Genomic DNA, 19,550 nt, shown 5'->3' with positions numbered 1-19,550 from the left:
GGGTGCCCCCCACCCACACCCACCACCTTCCTTTCAGCTCGTTGTTTGCAAGTGACTCAGAGCTGCCTCCCTGCCGGCTGGTGCTCATTTAGGGAGGGAAAATTCAGTGGCCCACATGAAAATTGCTTTATTAAAGTGCAAAAATATTCCACCAACTGTATTCCCACCATCTGTTTTGCTTGTAATTCTTCTGAAAAGCACAACTCTCTGTGCCTGCTTGGCCTTTGTTCTTTAAAAACTTCCAGAGGGCTGTGGCTGGTTCATGGAGCCACCCCTGCTCGCAGACCCACAGACCTGGTGGACAGGCCACCCTGTGCAGTGTCCAGGAGCCGGAGGGCCCCTGGCTGTGCAGCTGATGGAAGACCCGAGATGTCTGGAGCGGAGGGAACAGCCGGGCCTGGGGGCTGGAGCCTGGGTTCCAGTCCTAGCTCAGGCACCCATGAGTCCTTTCACCTCGCCAAGCCTCGGTGCCTGCACCTGCGGAGTGGGGCCGAAACACCCACCTCGCAGAGTAACCAGGAAGGTCCAGGTCGGCCACACACGCTAAGGCTCCAAGTCCCTCCCAGTCTCCTCTCCCCCCCACCCCACCTAACACATTTTCTTACACTCTGCTTCCCCACTTTGAGCTTTTCCCTGCTCGGCAAACACACGGGCCCTATCACACCTCCTGCCTGTGCCCATGCTGCACCCTCTGCCCGGTACGCTCCTTCCTTTCTCTGCCTCCAAACTCCTACACTCCTGCAACACCCGACCTGAGTGACTCCTAACACTGCCTCTCTCACCAGGCGGCGCCGATGCAATGGCTGCACTTTCCCAGCTGACCACCACGTACCCACTGTGTTCATGGCCCACCCAGGACTCGGCTCCTCCAGGATGGGGCCAGGGCCTCTCTCCTTCCTGCTGAATCCCAGACCCCTGCAGGAAGCTCAGCCTTGGTGGTTGGGGGTGGGCTGGCGGGTAGAATATAGAACAGGGTGTAGCAGGTAGCAAGTCTCAGCCCATCGGCTCTCAAATGGAAATGATGAAACTAGTACCTTCCCCATGGCACGGTCGTGAGGGTCCAGTACGCTACCACGGAGAGTCACCTGGAACGGTGTGGGGTATGCACTTCCTTGTATTATTGCAGACAGTGAAAGCCCTCGGGCCACTGCGGGGTGCCTCCACGCCTGAGAGATGCTGGGGGTGGCAGCGGGCAGGGCTCACAGTCCAGGGAGGAAAGGCTGTTCTTCCCAGAAGTGCTAGAGCTCTGGGTCACACCCCCATCTTACAGATGGAAAAACTGAGGCCCCAAGAGAGCATCAAAGTCAGTGAAATAATCAACAGCAGCAGAGTAAGTCCTCCTGAGCTGTGCTGTCACAGCTTACGGACCTCGGAGCCCCGGCCCCTCCCCGGGGCCAGAGGAAGGGAGCGAGCGGGACTCAGAACTACGTGCTGCGAATACAGGATATAAACTTGTGATTGTCTATGAATATTCGGCGACTCTGTTGAGTTATTTGTGGCACTTCAGTCAGTCTGGAAAATGTATTCATGTAGCTGTTCTGTTGGCTTAGGTGAGAAACAGTTGCTTCTCTTTGTCTCCTTTTTTAATGGAAAAATGCTTACTTTTTACATATGCCGCTCAATTTGGACGCTGCACGCCCTGCAAATGCCAGGTCTGTTGAACCTCTAGAAACTACTTCAAAAGAGAAAAAAAAAGTCTGCAACTGACACCCCAAGCCCATTTCTACCCCCTCCCCCAAAAGGAATTATTAGAGAATGAGGGAGTGGGGGAACAGCGGGGCTATGAGCAATGTTTTCTGGCTGAATAAAGCGAACCCTGGAACCAGGAAGGCCGGCCTGGGAGGGAAGAGAAGCTGCACCGTGTGTGGGAGTCTCTGCTCCCCGGGGGGCTTCTCCCTGGTCCTGCTGCCCACTGCCCACAGAGGGGCCCCTTGCCTCCACCACTTCCAGGGTGTGGCAGCTGGTCGCTGCCCTCATTAACTCCAAACACAGCAGCAGGCAGGCTGCAATGTTCCAAGGAGGCTGGGACTCAGGAGAAAGCAGCAGCTGTGCCCTCCCCCTCCACGCTGTCTCAGCCCCTCCCCCAGAGCCGCCTCTGCTTGGGAGCCTGCACAGGGATCTCCCTGCCCGGTCTGGACGTGGTGTCCACGCCTCTTCTAAAACATGGGAACCCTATTCTTACGTGAAGATGTTTCACAAACTACCCTCCATCTCCACTGTACCTATCACTGTCAAGCCCATAGATGGGCAAGAAAGGCCAGAAGCCACTATAAATTCAACAGAGCTTTTCGGTTTCACGTGTTTCCTAGCAGCATCTGTGTGTGTGCGCTCAGGGGGAAGTAGCACAACCACAGGGGTGACACATCATTCACTCAGCCCACAAATGGCACTTGGGGGAGTGTTTTGGGGTGTGTGACCCCTGAGCACCCACCCACATCTGGGCAGCTTGGGCGGGTGCTAATGAAGGGCGCCCTCCCCCCTGCCCCTGCTCCTTGCTGGACGCTGCCCTCTTCCCCAGGTAGCTGACTAGGAGAGCAGCCTCCCCCCCGCAGGTGAGACTCGGCTCGCCGTGCTGTCCACCCCAATCCATCACCATTAGCCTGACCTTGCCGCGTGACAGGCCTGGTGCCGGAGGCAGGGAGCCGGGGTCGGTTTTGACAACGCCTAAACATCTGACAAATCTCTCCAGCTTGTTTTCTGTTGGCCATGCAATGCATCGCTCTGTGGACGTGTGCGGACAGGTTCCCTGGGAATATTCTCTGAGCGCCTCCACCAGCTTCTGTAAACATCTCAGCTTCGCAGAGCGGCCTCCCTCCTGTGCCCCCCACCGTCTGGGTCTTTGTCCTCGGCGTTTATTTAGAGCTCCGCTCACATGTCGTCTCTCCGAGAGCCTGTCCCCAACCGCCCTGACCAGAGAAGGCCCCCAGCCGGCCCTCTCTACTCCACTTCCCTACTTTTGTTTTCTTCTCCGAGCTCCTCGGTGTCTGAGGTCACCTGTCTGTTCACCTGTCTGCCTGTCTGTCCCCGCTAGAGTGGACGCTCCCTGAGAACAAGGACACACCACTGACAGAAAAGAGCTCGGCCCCTGGCAGGCTGTAGATATCAACAAACATAAACACAAACATGTCAGCTGCGAGTCAGCTGCAGAGCTGGGGTTTGTCCCGAGGGCACCCAAGCCAGCCCCCTCCCACCATCTTTCCAACAACCAGGTAAGCGCTACAGGCAACATGTGAACCCAGCGCAGTGCAGTCAGCCTGCTTCCCCCCGGCCCCCCCCAAAACAGACTCATGCAGACTGGCCTGTGTGGGGGTGCCCAACCTTCTGGCGTCTCTGGGCCACACTGGAAGAACAGTTGTCTTGGGCCACACAGGAAATAAGGTTTTAAGCAAATGAAAACTGATGAGCAGAAAACAAGGTTTTAAGCAAATTTACGATTTTGTGTTGGGCCGCGTTCATAGCCATCTTGGGCCGCATGCAGCCCATGGGCCGCAGGTCGGACACCCCACTGGGCGTAAATTCTAGAGTGGCACTCTCCAGTGTGGTGGCCACTAGCCATGTGTGGCTATCTGTCAATAAGTGTAACTTAATTAGAACAAAGTAGAACTTAAAATTCACTTCCTTATTACACTCGTCCCAGCTCGAGTGCTCACCGGCCGCTGTGGCTACTGGCTGCCATGCCGCACCGCACAGGGGACAGCACCACACAGGAGATGACACTGCACAGGGGATGGCACCGCACAGGAGATGGCACCGCATAGGGGACACCACCACCACACAGGGGACACCGCACCACAGAGCGCTCTGCTGGGCAGCGCTACTCCGATGGAGCGAGCCTCGTCGGCCCTGCTCGCTGCTGCCCCAGCACTCAGAGTGCTCAACTAATGTTCTTCATTAAGTGAATGAATAAAGGAACGAGTGATACTTCTTCTGAGAACGCCCCCTCCCTCTCTCTGCTGCTGATGCTTTCTCTTCTGTCTCACAGGGAAGGACGAAGCCAGCAGCGTGGAGGTCACGTGGCCCGATGGCAAGATGGCAAGCCGGAACGTGGCCAGCGGGGAGATGAACTCGGTGCTAGAGATCCCCTACCCCCGGGATGAGGACCGACTGCAGGACCCAGCCCCGCTGGAGGTGAGAAGGGCATCTGGGCCTCAGAGCCCGTCCACAGACCCAGGGGCTGGAGCCGGATTCCCAGGCATTTGCAGACTCTGCCTCTAGAACGATGGAGGTCTTACAAAGGGCAGGCTTCACAGTGATCCCACCATTTGTAGTGTGCGCGGTCCCACGCACACGTCTCTGCTGCTCCTCACAGAATGCCCAGGGTAGTGGCAGGATTTGTGCGCCCGTTCTACAGAGGAGGAAAGCCGAGACCAAGAGCAGAACCACCAAGGCTGCACAGCCAGTTGTGAGCAGAGTTAAGAGTGGACCCCAGGTCTCCTGTCTCCCTCCCAGCTCTTTCCAAGTCTCCGACGAGCCTCCTGTTGCTTCTGAGGGCGGGAGAGGGCCTCTGGGGGCTCTTGGAGGAGGAGCTCTGTGTTCCAACTCTGAGGGGCTCAGGTGGTCGTAAATAACAGGAACTCACTTAGGTTCACACAGAAGAGGGGCCTTGTAAGGAGACTTCTAGGGAAGCTCACAAAATCCCAGTGAAGGAGAAGGATGAGCAGAAACCATGGCAGCTCAGTGGCCTCCATCTCAGGAGAGCTCCAGGACCTTTGTCATTAGTGCGCTGGCCCGGGAGTGAGGAGGTCACCACCCTTCCCCAGTACCCCCTCTGCCCCTCGCTGCTCAGCACCGACAGTTGACATTTCCCCCATTTTCTATAAAGTGTTGTTTCGAATCCCCTGACCCGCCACCAGTCTGCTGTCCCTGAGACCCTCACATAGACATAGCAAAGTCCCCACAGCCTGGCACGACCAGGTTTCCAAATTTGTCTCAGCCTCAACTAGTTCCAATTCTGGCCGCAATGCCTTTGCCTCCCTGCTCCTGCTGGGATGCGCACCGCTGGCCCAGGGGGCCCTGCCCAGGGAGATGGGGGAGAGCCTGGCTTGCAGATGCCCACGGCTGTGAGTGGGGAAGGGTCTCAGAGAAGAGGGTGGGGAGTGAGCAGACACCTCAGCAAGCTTCTCCCCCCACTCATCACACTTTGCCCCAGGGGAGGCCCAGCCTCAGACTCAAGGCAAGGCCATGGGAGGGCCAGTCCATGCCTGCCATTCCAGCCCAGACACATGGGTGCTACATGAGGGGAGTGAGCAGGAGTTCAAACTGAGTCTGTTCTTGGCTTCCCCTCACCACCACCACCCCACCCCAGCACACACTCCCCACCAGTGTCCTATTCTCAGTGCAACGGAGGGGATCCTGGCAGGGAGGGGCTGCCCCCAGGCCCAGAGCTGAAAGTATTTCTCGTTCTGGGGTCAGGGTGGCAGCAGCTCTGTGGCCATGACTCGGAGGGGACCTGAGATGGGATCTTCTCAACTCACTAGTGTCTCTGCTTCTGCCCACCTTGCAGTGCGGCCAAGGATTCTCCCAGCAGGAAAATGGCCATTGCATGGGTGAGTTGTCTGCAGGCACTGGGGGGTGGGGCAGAGGCCAGCATCTCCTTGGGAGCACTCAGCCTGAGCTCTGGCAAGGCTCAGGTTGCAGACAAGGTGTGGAAAGGTGGAAGGGGAGCGTGTTGTTTGTCTCTGGAGCTCCAGACGCAGAGACAACCACCACGCGACTCACTAAGGTGGGAGTGACGTTAGCGACCAGCTGGCTGAATCACCACAGTTTGGGGAATTGTCAGTGCTTCCCCGCCGTGAATGCAGAGAGAATGAGAATGGCCACGAGACACAAACCTCTGGGACAGTGCTCGCAGGGAGGCCTGGCTCCTGGGGGCTGTGGCGGCTTCAGCCTGGCCAGTCGGTGGAGCAGCTCGCAAGGGGCAGACAGGCAGGGGCGGGCATTGCCAGGGGCCTTGGAGCAAACCAGGGTGTAGACTGTGATCTCGGTACCAAAGAGGATTGCAGCCTTATGCAGTACGGAGGGCAGGTGGCTGCCAGGACAGCAGCTCTGGGAAGGTCCAGTGACCTTCTGAAAGTCCCCCAAGGGCTGGGAGAAGAAGGCCAGCCTTGAGTCTCCGCATCCAGAAGGCTCACAGATGTCTTCTGTGCCATTTGGCTGGCAATGAGGGGTCAGGTCAAGGATGCCTCTTACCTTTCAGCCCTCAGGAAGCATTCTTCCTCAATCCACTCGGCAGGTGTCTGTCAGCCCCAGGCAAATGGGTTTGCTACTGAGATACGAGAGTAAACAGAACAGACAGACTCGTCTTCAAGGGGCTGAGAGCCAATGGGAGAGGCACATGAGTGAGCAGGAATGCTCACAGAGTGTGAGCAGGGCTGGGCTGAGGGACCAGGGCTGGGGGCTGCTCTGTGAGAATGCAAAGGCGGGGCCCTAAAGCAGCCCAGGGAGGGCTCAAGAACACGCCCCAGAGAGAGCAAGGTCTAAGCCGAGACCCGAGGCCTGAGGGGGGATGAGGAGTGTGCCAGGCATGGAGGGGAGAATGTGTTCCTGTGGAGGGCGCTGGGGGGCGGGTGAGAGAGTGGAGGAGAATGGCTCCAACGGCGGCTTGAGGAGAAAATGAGTCCCCTCCCCTCTCCATGTCCCCACTCTGGCCACTCCAAACAGAAATTCCAGCGTCTTCCTTGTGCGCCGGAAGGACCCTGTGAGATCACCACTCCAGCCGCCTCTTCCTTTTCACTGCCCAGCAGACAGTGTGTGCCTCCAGGGAGCTGGGAATTCGGGCCACGCACCATCCCCCCTCCCCCGCAGGGCATTCCTCCCAGTGGGGGACACAGACCACAACCCGTGACCCAACACTGGACTGCAGGCGTTAAGAACCTTTTAAGCAAGGTGCTCTCTGGAGACAGTTCTATACACAGTGGTCAGGAAGGGTCTCAGAGGAGGGGGACCTGTGAGCTGAGACTTGAAAGATGAGAAGCGTCCAGACGAATAGCTGAGGGAAGAGCTTTGCTGGCAGAGGGAAGCGTGAAGACCACGAGGCTGGGAAAAGGCTTAGTATGTCAGAAGAATGGGAAGGAGGCTGATGTTCCTGGAGAGGGTGGAGGAGCCAGGTGCCAAGTCCAGGAGAGTCTTGAAGTCCCAGCAAGGTGTCTGGACCTGGTTCTCAGAGCCCTGTGCCAGTACGCAGGAGAGTGGCATGTCATGATTACATTTTCAAAAGATCACTCTGGCTGCCAAATTGCAGATTGGATTGGAGGGAGAAGTGGAAGCCAGGAGGCCAGTCAAGAGGCAGCTGCAGAAATCCAGGCAAGAGATGGTGCTGGATGGGAACAGGCTGGGGGCAGGAGGACAGGACGCAGGTGGACGGACAAGAGGGGTGCTGTAGGGGCAGAACTGAAGGGATCTGCTGTTCAGTTGCCTACAGAGGTGAGGAAAAGGAAAGAATCGGGGGTCGCACTGACTTCTGCTTGAGCAGCTGAGGGGACAACAGTGGCAGTGAATGCGTTAGGGAGGATGGGAACGGGCGCAGAAGAGGTCTGAGGACTGGAGGGAATCTAAAGTTCCATGTGGGACCTGCCAAGTTGAAGATGCAAGTTAGACAGCTGTCCGAGTCTGGAGCCCCAGGGAGAGGCTGTGGCTGGAAACGGGAAGCCTAGAAGTATTCACATACGAAGGGCCCGCCTGGAGAAAGTGTGGTAGATAGAAGCAGACCCAGGACGCAGCCTGAGCACCCCCCTCATGTAGAGGTCAAGCACAGTAGAAGCCCGCCAAGGGGACTAAAGTGAGGAAGTGGAGGCCCAGAGAAAAGGGACATGTCCCAAGTCACAGAGGGGGGTGGGGCAACAGAGCCTGAGCAAGGACCCAAGCCTCGCCCCAAGTGAGTGACACCCTCACCTTCCAGACACCAACGAGTGCATCCAGTTCCCATTCGTGTGCCCTCGAGACAAGCCCGTGTGTGTGAACACATATGGGAGCTACAGGTGTCGGACCAACAAGAGGTGCAGCCGGGGTTACGAGCCCAACGAGGATGGCACAGCCTGTGTGGGTGAGTCAGTCCCGGCCACAGTCCACAGTCCAGTAGCAAAAGGAGGTTACCTTCTGCTGGGGTGCTCTGGGGAGGCCCCAGATCAAGGCCCCCAGCCCCTGCCTTCTCCTGGCTGACTGGAGTTTCCTTAGACCCCTCTTAAGTCTCCAGGAAAATGGTGACAGAGGCTTGGGGAAGCCCCATCACTACTGCCACCAACTGAAGGGTCCTTGGGGTGCAGCATTCTGGCCAGAGGCCGTTGCTCTTCCTGATTCTCCCTCCTCACACTTCCTAAAGCAAATGTTCTCACCTTAAGGCCAGCCCACCTATTCCTACCTGGGATACAGACTGGCTCCTACTATGTATTTGTCTGAATTTCTGAACTGGTATTTGTCTTCTTCCTCCCAAATACTTTTCCCCACCCCCACCCCACCCCCACCCCCTTTCTCTTTTTCCCATTTTCTATCTCTCTGCTCCATGCTTTTTGCAGCTCAAGTGGCCTTTTTAGGTGGGTATCCTTCTGCAGCCTTTAGAATCTCTGAGCCTCTCTCTTGGGCCTCATGCCTTTCTCTAGGCCTCGGACTTTGCCTTCAGTTATATGCATTATAAATCCCATCAATAAAGGAAAAAAACCAACAACCTTTGTGGAAAACCAAATTCCTCCTGCTGCCTGTCTCTCTCTCCATGCCCAGTAGATTCTGCTGTGTGCTCTCTGAACGGACAGTGGGGCGGCCATCTTTGAAAAGGGAAGTTTGGGAATACTGATATTTGTGTATCCTCAAGTTGTTTGTGAAGCCTTTCATTGCATGTTTTCTGAGAAAACAGAAAAGGAAAGTCTCCTCTCAGCCCAATCCATCCTCCCTCACTCCAGAAGAATCAAGATAGTCCTATATTTTCTGTATCCTCCTGTGTCATGAGCAGCTTATTCTGCCCTTAACAAAGATGGCCCTCACGTGGTTGCTTGTTCAGTTGACTCAATAATGTACTACGTGCCTGCGAGTTGGCCTGCCCTGTTTCTCCTCTGTGAGCTCTGGCTTCCTATGGTAGAGAAAGGGGGTTGGCAGTGACAATGGGAGGGGGAAAAGGTGGCCCTTTGGGATTCTTGATAAAAATGTTGAAGTTTGAACTTGCTAAGTCTTCCAGCCTGTTTCTGGAGAAATTATGCCAATAAATCCTCTGCTGGATATTAGTGCCTAGCTGATGGAAAGACAGTGTGTCTGGGGCAAAGCAGATGCTGGTTGCAATAGTGAATAAGCAGCAGCCCTTCCATCATGTGGCACTTGGAAAGCAAACCATGAGACAGGGACAGTACCCCTGGACATGAGCAACAGTTTGGGCGTGTGCGCCAATGATCACATGTGCGAGACTGGAATCTGGACCAGATGAGCAAGACCCAGACTTGGAGGGAGTACTCTGGACCTTTTACCTGGGAACAATTGCATCTCCACTCTGGGCCTCAGTTTCCCTAATCTAAATAAGAGAATTGGGCTGGCATATCCCTAAGGGCCCTTTTTCTAAGGCACCTCAATGTGTAACTGTTCACAGGCATGGCTAGTCTCAGGCTACCCTGATTTTTAGAAGGGACCTTGCAGCCCAGCTTCCTCTGCAGTATGCCTGGAAACTGGGAGCTCCTGCAGCCAGAACGCCCTTTGGGATGATGTAGCGCCGCAGAATGCTTTCATGGCCAACCTCAGTAGCGAAGGTTCATTATAAATCACAAATCTGTTGTTCGTGGAGGAAAAAGTCACCCCAAGATATAATAGAATAACGCTTGAGAATGCAGCAAGCCTTTTTAAAACATATTGAACAAAAAAAACCTACCATTTTCTGATATAACATTAATACTCCCAATAAATCACAAAATACAAATGCCTTGTAGCTAGTACTGTTTTTATACTCAGAACAGGAGCTTAAATGAAAAAATTTCCAATAGAAACAGCTACAAGTTCACAGAAAAGCATATAGCAACTTAAAAATCACTCCACTCCTGAGAGGCCCACCTCTGTGTGCCGCCATGGAGTTAAAGATCAGAAAGAACCCAGAGAGGAGGCTCAGAGAGAGGAAGTGGTCTGCCCAGGGTCACGGTGCCGGCCGGCCCCCGAGCCAGGGCTGGAGCCCTCTCCCACCACACCGCCTCGGCAGGGGGCGGCAGACAGCACGGACACTGCTCAGACGGTTCCCTAGTCATTCCAGAAGATGCCGCCTTTTTAGGAACAAACGGGTAGATCTAAGGTAGGAAGATAAGTGAAACCCAAAACCCATGGAGGCGCTGGCTCCAAATGCAACAGTAAACGACAAGATGACCGTGTCCTTTGACTGGCCACGCACACAAGAAATAAAGGACGGGACAGCCAGTGAGGCAGCCGGCCACGGACAACAGGAGGTTCAGGGTGAGAGCAAACGTCAGAGGGTGGCTTATCAGCGATGATAATGGATCCCCGCACTGCAGGTTTCTTACAAGGGGGCGTATTTTTGTTTTGCCTACGTGGTCAGTGGGGCCAGATGAGTTACTAAGAGGAGTTCCAATTCCCGCCAGCTGTTAAGAGCACAACTACAATATCCCGACTCCAGGTTAAGCAGGTTTTCCATTAGATTCACTCATTCAACAAATGTTGGTTGAGCACTTACTATGTGCCAGGTACTGAGCTAGGCTTTGGGCATGCAGTGGTAAGTTAAGGTGACATGGCTGCTGTCCCCACACTAGCTTCTTCCAGCCAGAGCCCTGTGTGTGGAGTAGGAATGTGACCCAGAGGGGCTTTCTAAAAGGTCTGGCTAAATTGGGGGGCTGCTGTACCGGAAAGCAAGCTCTCTGCATTTGTTCATAAATTTATTTCACAAGCATTCATTGAGAACCTCCTGTGACAAACACCAAGTTCCCCTCATAAGGGATGTGACAAGGTCCCTGCAATGAGTGGCTGGAGTTCCCTGCCCCCAAGATGCTTGTGTCGGAAGAAATACAAGGCGAAAACACACAGAGGACACGTGGGTAGTGAACCAACTCAGCTTTACCTGCTCCGAAACAATAAGGCCTCCGCAGCGGCCGGGAGTCCAGACTTTGTGAGCCAAGGGCCGCCTCAGTCCAGGGCATTTACTGTTCTGTGCGGAGCCAGTCACAGATAAGTGGGCACTGAACTGCACCCAAGCCATCAGTCTCCGCATCCCCATGTGAGGCCCATGGGGGCCCTAACTCTTGCCTTCCCCTTCTAAACACAGACAATTCAGTCTCTTCTGTGTCCCCTAACCCCACTCCTGACATCTCTATTGGCTGGCTTTGCGTTTGTAACAGAAACAGTAAATGCCTTTGGGGCTGACCAATAGTGGGGGTGGGGGGCGCCTGGGAAGGATTATGCAAATACAGGAGCCAGGCCCCCTATGAAGGGGGTGGCCATGACTCACGCCAGCAGAGCAGGAAGATGGGCTAGCATTGCCAGAACGCCATTTTTTCCAGAAAAGCCAAATCATAAAAATAATACCATCTTTATTCTGCCCAAGAATACTCCTCTTCCCAGGAACGCACCCTGTAAAACGACAATATTAGCTTACATCTAGTGAGCTTAGAGTGTCTGCCTTGGACCAAAACTCTTCACAAGAATCAACTCACGGAATCCTCACAACAGTCCCAAGAGGCAAGAGCTCTGATTGTCCCGGTTTCACAGAGAAGCTGGGTGGTGTGTCCGGGGCCACACGCTGGGTACACAGCAGCAGGACTCCATGAGGGCCGTCCAGCCCCCCGGGGTGCTCTCACCTCCACCGCTTCCTTCTCCTTTTGGAGTGGCTAACCAGTTAGGCAAAAGCCACAATCTCTCATGCTGCCCAGGGTCAAGGGATGGGTTGGGAAGGAAGGAATGGAGTCCCCAGAGGACCTGAGATCCGAGACAGTCCCCCCAAGGCCACATTCAAGCTGCAAGAAGAGACGGCAGTGCCTGTGTTGAGTGCTCTCGCTGGGCCCCGTGGCTACCCTCACGGACGCAGAGTTGTGAATCACCCACAGGTGCCAGCCCTGCTCTGGGGAGGTGCCATTCTGAGGGCCAGGAGTTTGATTATGTGTCACTCTGGCTGCTATGGCCCCCTCCCAGGGTCTGGGCATCACAGCCTACCAACACCAATGGACGGCAGCCCGAGCGGGAACTTCACTCCAGCCGCGGGCAGGACCGTCAGTCACCTCCCCAGAGCCGCTGGGAGGCAGGAGGACAAACACTCCAACTCCTTTTCTCAGGGAGCAGATTGCAGAACAACACCCCCAGCCACACTCTCAGCCTAGGAGGCAAACCTTCCCCAGGGTCAGCCATTGTCTCTCTCCCTGGGTGTGAGTCAGCCCCCTGCCACGTCCTGTCAGGAGCTGAGGTTCAGTCTCCCTAGCAACAGGCATGTCCTGGAAGGAGGAAGAGGGAGGGCGAGGGAGCAGGGGCTGGCGGACTCCCCCGATAATGCCAGCCCCTCCTTCGGCGGCTTGTCCTCTTAAGGAAACGCTGTTGAACAGCAGAGTGGTCAAAAGGGTAGGCCGTCAGAGAAAAATGAGGTGCAAGAAGAGAAAAAAACAACCCTCCTTGGGGAAGGGAGCTAACATTTACAGAACGGGCGCCTGCCATGTGCCAAGAACTTTACATATGTATCTCCATTAATCCTCAAGCCCATCCTAGGAGAGAAATGTTATTAGTCTATGTTATTACCAAAGAAACAAAAGCGCAGGAAGAATAAGTTACTAAGGCAACTAAGTGGCAAAAACTGATTCAAACCCACAACTGCCTGGCTCCAAAGCCTGTGTCCTTATGGGGGGCAATCTCCAGGTAACTGACACCTGAGCAAATCATTTAACCAGGTGTCACTCAGCATACACTGATCGGACTCCTACTGAGTGGTGACATAATTCTAGTGACTTGGGATATACATCTGGGAGCAGCGTGGGTGAAAGTGCCTGAATGCCCCAGTGACATATGGCAGGTGCTAAGTGACATTATAAGTATATAGTGTATTGGAGGGTGGTAGGTGCTGTTTAGGGGAAGGGTCGAAGAGCAACACTCAGGCAAATTGGGAGTGCTAGGATAGAGGCCAATTCCATTTCAAATAGGGTGATTCAGGGTGGGCCTCACTGAGAAGGAGGCATTTGAGCAAAGACTTAAAGTAGGCGAGCTGTCCTTGAAACTCAATTTTTTTTTAAAGATTTTATTTTAGAGAGAAGGGAAGGGAGAAAGAAAGGGAAGGAAACATCAATATGTGGTTGCCTCTTGTGTGCCCCCTAGTGGGAACCTGGCCCACAACCCAGGCATGTGCTCTGACTGGGAATTGAACTAGCAACCTTTTGCTTTGCAGTCCGGTGCTCAGTCCGCTGAGCCACACCAGCCAGGGCTAAACTCAATTTTTTCATCGTATGATGAGGATAATACCTACTTCACAGAGTTACTGTATTAAACGAGCTGATATAAAACACGTGATGTGGTGCCTACACAGGGTAAGCCTCCAGTAAATTGGAAATGTTATTAAGTAGCAAAGGTTAGGACAGAGCTGGGATCTATTCAATGCCAAAACTCCTGTGGCTCCCAGCACACCCTGCTGTGGCCCAGGTCACCTGGGAGTCTGCAGGGGGTGGGGGATGGGGAGGAAACTGGCCACCCACAGGGACCTGACAGCTTTGCAGGGAAGAGACCTCAAAACAGCCATAGGAAGCAGAGCAAACTCCCAGGGCTGGGCTGTGCTGTGCTCAGCTTAGTTCTCAGGCGGTGCCATTCCCAAAGAGTGTAATCATAAAGTAAAGCAAATGGAGCAGGGAGGGTGTGGCATCGACAGGGCTGTGTGGAGCAGGGGTCACTGGGAACTAGTGGACTGGCCTGGCCATTCTGCCCTTGGCCATCACAGAATCCTAGACCTCTAAATCTTGAGGCACCCAAGAAGTCATCTAGTCCAGCCCCATCCCATCCTTTTTAGATGAGGAAACTGAGGCCCAAAAAGGAGTGGTAACTTCCTGAGGACCACGGGCTCACCGGGGATCTGATTTCCTTCCTGCCTGGGGCACCTCCTTGCCCACTCTCCCTCCCGCCCAGAAAGCTCAAATATGTCACAGGCACAGTTGTATTAACAGTTTCAGAAACACAGGGAGCAGGGTGGGTGGGGGTGGATAGAGCACTTGTTCTTTCCCTTGTGCTGACACAGAATCAGAGTCAGGGTAAGTGCCCACTAAGTGCCCGGAAGAACCACACCTGGACCCTGGAGCAGAGCCGGGACGAAAGACCCTAATGAAGGCGAGAGGTGCAGAGGGGGCCCTGCCCAGCTGGGAGAAGGGAGGCTGCAGGCAGGGTCAGGACCATAGGGGACGAGGGTGAGGACAGAAGGGGAATCTGTGTCCCTCCTTCCCAGGAAGTCCCTCCCCGGAACCTCACAACCTCTGCTGCCAGAAGGGAAGTCTAGGGCCCCAGGGAAGTCCCATAACAGTAGCTCATTCTCCTTCATTGGCAGCCCCAGGGCAGCCATGACAGATTTGTCCCCCGGAACCATTTAAGGCACCCGACCCCCAGAAAAGATCCGCAGACGAACTCTCCTCCCCTGCCCAGACCTGGGTGCAGAATGCTTGGGAAGGAGGAAAGCACGATTGTGTACATGCCCCGACTGCCCACGGGGACCCGGCAGAGGGTCAGGCCTAGTTAGTCCGAGGGAGGGTGGTAAACCCCACACAGACTTTCTCTGCACTTCCACGTCCCTGGGCTCAAGATTACAGGCCTTGAAGGGAGAGAAGAAAACCAGGAGGTCTCAAAGCCTCACCTCAATACAGGTGTCTCGTGTGCCAAAATGCACATTCTTCCTTAGACAGGTGATACAGAAGCTCTACAGCCTTCCCTCCTTCCTGCCTTCCATCCTTAAAACCCTCTCTTCCGCCGAGACTCTGGGACCAGAGGGGCTCAGCTTGGAGCCCAGACACACCACCTACACACTGTGAGGGACTCGACGTACACAGTTTCACGCTCGGAGCCTCAGTTTCTTTATCCACAGAACAGAGCCCTAACCACCGCATGGGGCTGTTGTGAGTCTCCGTGGTTATGAAGCACGTCAGGTGCTCAGTGCAGGGCCTGTGTGGGTAAAATGCAGATGATATTATAAAACCTGTTCCAGGCCCCTTAACCTCCTGGCTCCACTCCTAGCAGTGCCTGATTTAATAACAATCCAGAGTCATTAACTGGGGCAATATTAGACCTATAAGAACCCTCCCTGACAAGACGCAGCCATCACTCGGCATTACAGATGCGGGGTTCGTTTGGGGACCAGGTCACACAGCATCTTCCCTGTGGAGAGCTCCAGCCCTGTACTCAGATCTGCCCTGGGGAGCAGAGGGCCAGTCAGGACCCATCCATTCACCTGCCCCTCCAGACACTGCGGGCATCCGTCTCAAGCCAGGCAGGCTCCTCAATCACCCCCGATCCATCGGTCATCTCCCGGCACCCGTCTCCTCTGCATCCATCCATCCATCTGCCTTCACTCTCTAGGGCTCCAGACCCAGCCGTTCCTGGCAAAGCATCAGCCCCACCAGGATGTACCCACCTCAGAATAACGACATTCAGGGAGCATCAGGGAGGGGTTGAGTGGGGTGGGATACACACTTCCTCCCCGCCCTTCCCAGCACAGGTGGAGATCCTGAGTGGAGGTCACAGCCATGGCCATAGCACTGAAAGCAGCTGCCCGGCACAGGGAATGGCCTGGGGTCACTGCTGCTACCCTGTCATTGAGCTATTCCGTGACCACTTGCCGTTGCATGTATCATTCAGGGACCACTCACCTGTCTGCATCTGCCTAAGCTGCTTCTCAGTGGCACGTTGCCCCAGGGGCCTGAGGATTACCTGTTTGTACACACTTATCTCTTCCTGCCCGCCTGTGACGGGCTACATTTCCCATTCACCTGCCAGGGGTGAGGCCCTGAGACAGGCACTTGAGGCAGGGGGAGGGCAGTGGTGGGAATGAGTGAGACAAGATCGCCATCCTCCGGGAGCTGACAGGGGAAGTGGGGGCAGAAGGGGGACGGCATCGCCACACACGGAGTCCTGTAAGCTGCGTGTGTACAGCCTCCTTCCGGGGCCTCACCCAGCCCCACTCTCAGTGGGACCTGGTCCCCACTCACTTTTCCATTACAGAAAGCGATAACTTGAACTACGCCAGAATAACCAGCCCCTTCGTGCCCCTGCCGACCTAATTTTTCTGCATCTGCATTTGCCCACCTGCGTCTCTTTGGGTCTGAAATCTACAGGAGCCGTCCAGGTGGGACGGCGCCTTTGGTCTGACTGTGGCGCACCGGCAGGGCGAGGGCGCGATCTGGGCCGGACACTGCGGTCCACGTCTTGGCTCTGCACTGTGGGCGCCTGTCAAGTTACCTAGCCACCTGGAACATCAGCCTCCTCATCTGTAAAATAAGAATTCACATATAATCACCCACCGGAGTGTTAGAGGCCTAAATGGAATACTAATGTACACGAACGTTCCTGGCTTATATTAGGGAATCAGTGAACCCTTGGATAAATGTCTGTTTATTCTATGGAAGAATCTGAAATCTGGCTATAAATCTATATCACAAGGCCACCGTATAATGAGGTCCTAGCGTAACTTCAGCAATAACAGTAATATCTTACATTGGAGAAACAGACTGCTATTTATAAAGATGCATTGACACAATGCTCTCATTCTACAAACGACAAAACTGAGACTCAGGATAGTTAAGTTAATTACGGAGGGCCCAGGGACTCGGCAGCCCTCCGATGGCCTTCACACTCTTCCACCTCCTCTGTCATCCCAATTGGAAAGAACAAGTCCCAGGTCAGCTCCAGGACGCTGGAGGCCAAGTTCAGCCATCCGGCAGATGCTGAAAAGACAGGCCCTTAAAAACAGCCTCTTAAGGGAAAGGGTTAAGTCCAGGGACATGTATAAAGGACCCATGAACAAGGACAGTGGTGGTGCGGGGGGGAGAATTGAATGCGGGGGGTCTGGGCAGAGCAGGGGAGAGCAATGGGGGGAAATGGGGACAACTGTAATTGAACAATTAAATTTTTTTTAAAAAAATGGCCTCTTAGAGGAGAAGCTGTGAGCTCCGCACAGTCTGCCCCAGGTGCTGCCAAAAGACTAAACCCTCCCACCGTCACCTGAAAAAAATCAGGTGGGAACCCCGCAAGGCTGCACTCTGAAAGCAGAGAAAGAAACTGACTACTGAACACCTATTCCATGGCAGGCACCTTTGCAGCCAGTTTCTCACTGATTCCTCAAAACCAGTTGTCCTCAACATTTTGGCCGGGGGGTGGGAGTGGGGGGGGGTCACATACCACTCTGAGAATCTCTCAAAAACTGTGGATTCTCTTCCGCCATAGGTTATATCAATTTGCATACAAGTGCCAGAGGGGAGGGTCAAGGTTAAGAGCCTCTGGTATAAACCTGTGCTGTTTTAGGATTTTCTTTTTTTTTAAGATTTTATTTATTTCCTTTTTTTTGCTGTTGGTTTTATTTATTTTATTTTCAGACAGAAGGGAATGGAGGGAGAAAGAGAGGGAGAAAAGCATCAATGAGGGAGAGAAACATCAATGCGTGGTTGACTCTCGCATGCCCCCTGCTAGGGACCTGACCCGCAACCCAGGCATGTGCCCTGACTGGGAATCAAACTAGTGACCCTGTGGTTTGCAGGCCAGCGCTCAATCGACTGAACCATACCAGCCAGGTTATTTCCTTTTCTGAGAGAGGGGAAAGGAGGGAGAAAGAGAGGGAGAAAAACATCAATGAGGGAGAGAAACATCCATCGATTGCCTCTCACACACCCCCAACTGCGGACCTGGCCTGCCCTGACTCAGAATCGAACCCACGACCTTTCTGTTCACAGGCCAGCATTCAATCCACTGAGCTACACCAGCAGCCAGGGATGTTTTAGGACTTCCATAGGTACTTCGTAGGACCTTCTCTTTTGGATACCCCACCCCTCATCATGTCATATATTTTCATGTATATCCATAGCCCACACTAAATTATATTCACACATACACACATCAAATTGAATTGCAGTGGACTGTTTGACACAATGTTATATTTTATAGATACACAATAAAACATTTTCAGTTTTGTGCTTTCTTCCCCTATTTGGGAACCAATAAACCTCTTTGGTAAGTTTTGTTGAAATGTATCATACATTCAGAAAAATACACAAATCTTGAATGTGCAGCTCAGTGTGTTCTCATGGAGCGAGCGCACCTGTGCAGCGGCACTCCGCCCGAGACACGGGACGCCGTGGGCACCCAGCAGCGCACCGGGCGCCTCCACTCACGGGGCCCCACACCAGGACAGCCACTAGCCTGATCTCTAATGCTACGGATTAGGCTTGCCTGTATTTGAGGTTTTTGTGAGTGGAATTGTAGAGTTCATACTCATTTTGCGTCTGGCTGCTTTCATGAGACCCATAAACTTTTTATTCAGGTGTCAGTGTCAGAGGCCTGTAAAGAGCTCATAGGTTGCAGGTACTGTTCAAACCAGGGGCTCTCAACTTGCCTTTATATTTTTTAATTTTTTTATTTTTCAATTACAGTTGGCACACAGTATTAGTTTCAGGTGTATAACCCAGTGATTGGACGTTACTGCAATTTGCTAAGTGATCACCCGATAAATCTAGCGCCCAGCTGACACTGCACCTTCACACCAGGATCTCCAGGGAAAGTCTGAAAAACCCTGCTGCCCAGGCTGCACCTCAGAACAGTGAAATCTGGGGATAGGGCCAGGCATTGGCAGTTTCTCTCGATCCCCAGGTAACACCAGTTGCAGCCAAGCATGAGAAGCACTGGTCCGAGCAGTTTTGTAAAGCATCAGTATCCCTATTTTGCAGCTGGGGAAACTGAGGCTCCAGGAGTCTTTCCCATGTGCTGTCAGGAAGCCAGAGCTCCAGCTCAGACCTGACTTGGAGTGGCATTTGCACGGCCTTCATCTTCCGCAAATAGTAAAGCCCAAACCAGGTGGGGGTGCTTCCTGAAGAGCCCCTGCTCACTGTCCTTCTGAAGTTTTGGAAAAGGGAGGTGGGGTTTCCCAGGCTGCCAGACCCACGCCTCACCTGCGGCCTAGGACACACACACACACACACACACACCCCTCCAGGGGCTGGCTATAGGGTGAGTCGCCATCGACCTGACTCCACCTTTGGCCCACGCCTCTGGAAGGCACAGTCAAGTCCTTGCAGGTGGGAGAAACTGCTGGTTTGGGAGTCAGGGGGAAGTTTTCCACAGCTGAGCAGCTCTGGCCCAGGCTGCAGATTCCCGCATGCAGTATACGATTCTGCCACCCGGGGGCACCACGAGCTTCTATAAACTATGATTTTCAAACCGCTCCCCCCATCCCCCGCCCCCGCCCCCCCCCCCCCCCGCCCCCACCGCCTTTGGCCAAAAGGAAGCCAGAAAGTGGAGTCCTGGGGCAATGAGGTGGGAAAAGCAGGCCAGAGCTGCTGGGGGGCTCCTCTGCTCTCCGGGGCCTGATGAAGCCTATTCCCCCACCCAAGGCTGCAAGTGCCCCATACAGGCTACAGCTTAGAACAGAG

The 19,550-nt window shown here is 54.2% G+C and overlaps 1 protein-coding gene across 1 annotated transcript in view; it reads left to right on the top strand.

Moving 5' to 3' along the window:
* The window catches only part of CRTAC1 (cartilage acidic protein 1), a 136,531-nt gene extending 127,874 nt beyond the window's left edge, over positions 1-8,657 (top strand). The window contains exons 12-15 of the mRNA XM_028513312.2: positions 3,983-4,128; positions 5,504-5,546; positions 7,898-8,041; positions 8,511-8,657. Of these exons, the coding sequence (XP_028369113.1) occupies positions 3,983-4,128; positions 5,504-5,546; positions 7,898-8,041; positions 8,511-8,629 (452 nt within the window). The 3' untranslated portion in view covers positions 8,630-8,657. The remainder of the gene's footprint in view (positions 1-3,982; positions 4,129-5,503; positions 5,547-7,897; positions 8,042-8,510) is intronic.
* Positions 8,658-19,550: the final 10,893 nt, after the last annotated feature.

This window comes from Phyllostomus discolor, chromosome 5 (assembly GCF_004126475.2).
Source record: "Phyllostomus discolor isolate MPI-MPIP mPhyDis1 chromosome 5, mPhyDis1.pri.v3, whole genome shotgun sequence".
In the NCBI taxonomy this organism is placed as follows: domain Eukaryota; kingdom Metazoa; phylum Chordata; class Mammalia; order Chiroptera; family Phyllostomidae; genus Phyllostomus; species Phyllostomus discolor.
The sequence above is the reverse complement of the archived record's forward strand: the minus strand, read 5'-3'. Positions and strand labels throughout refer to the sequence as shown.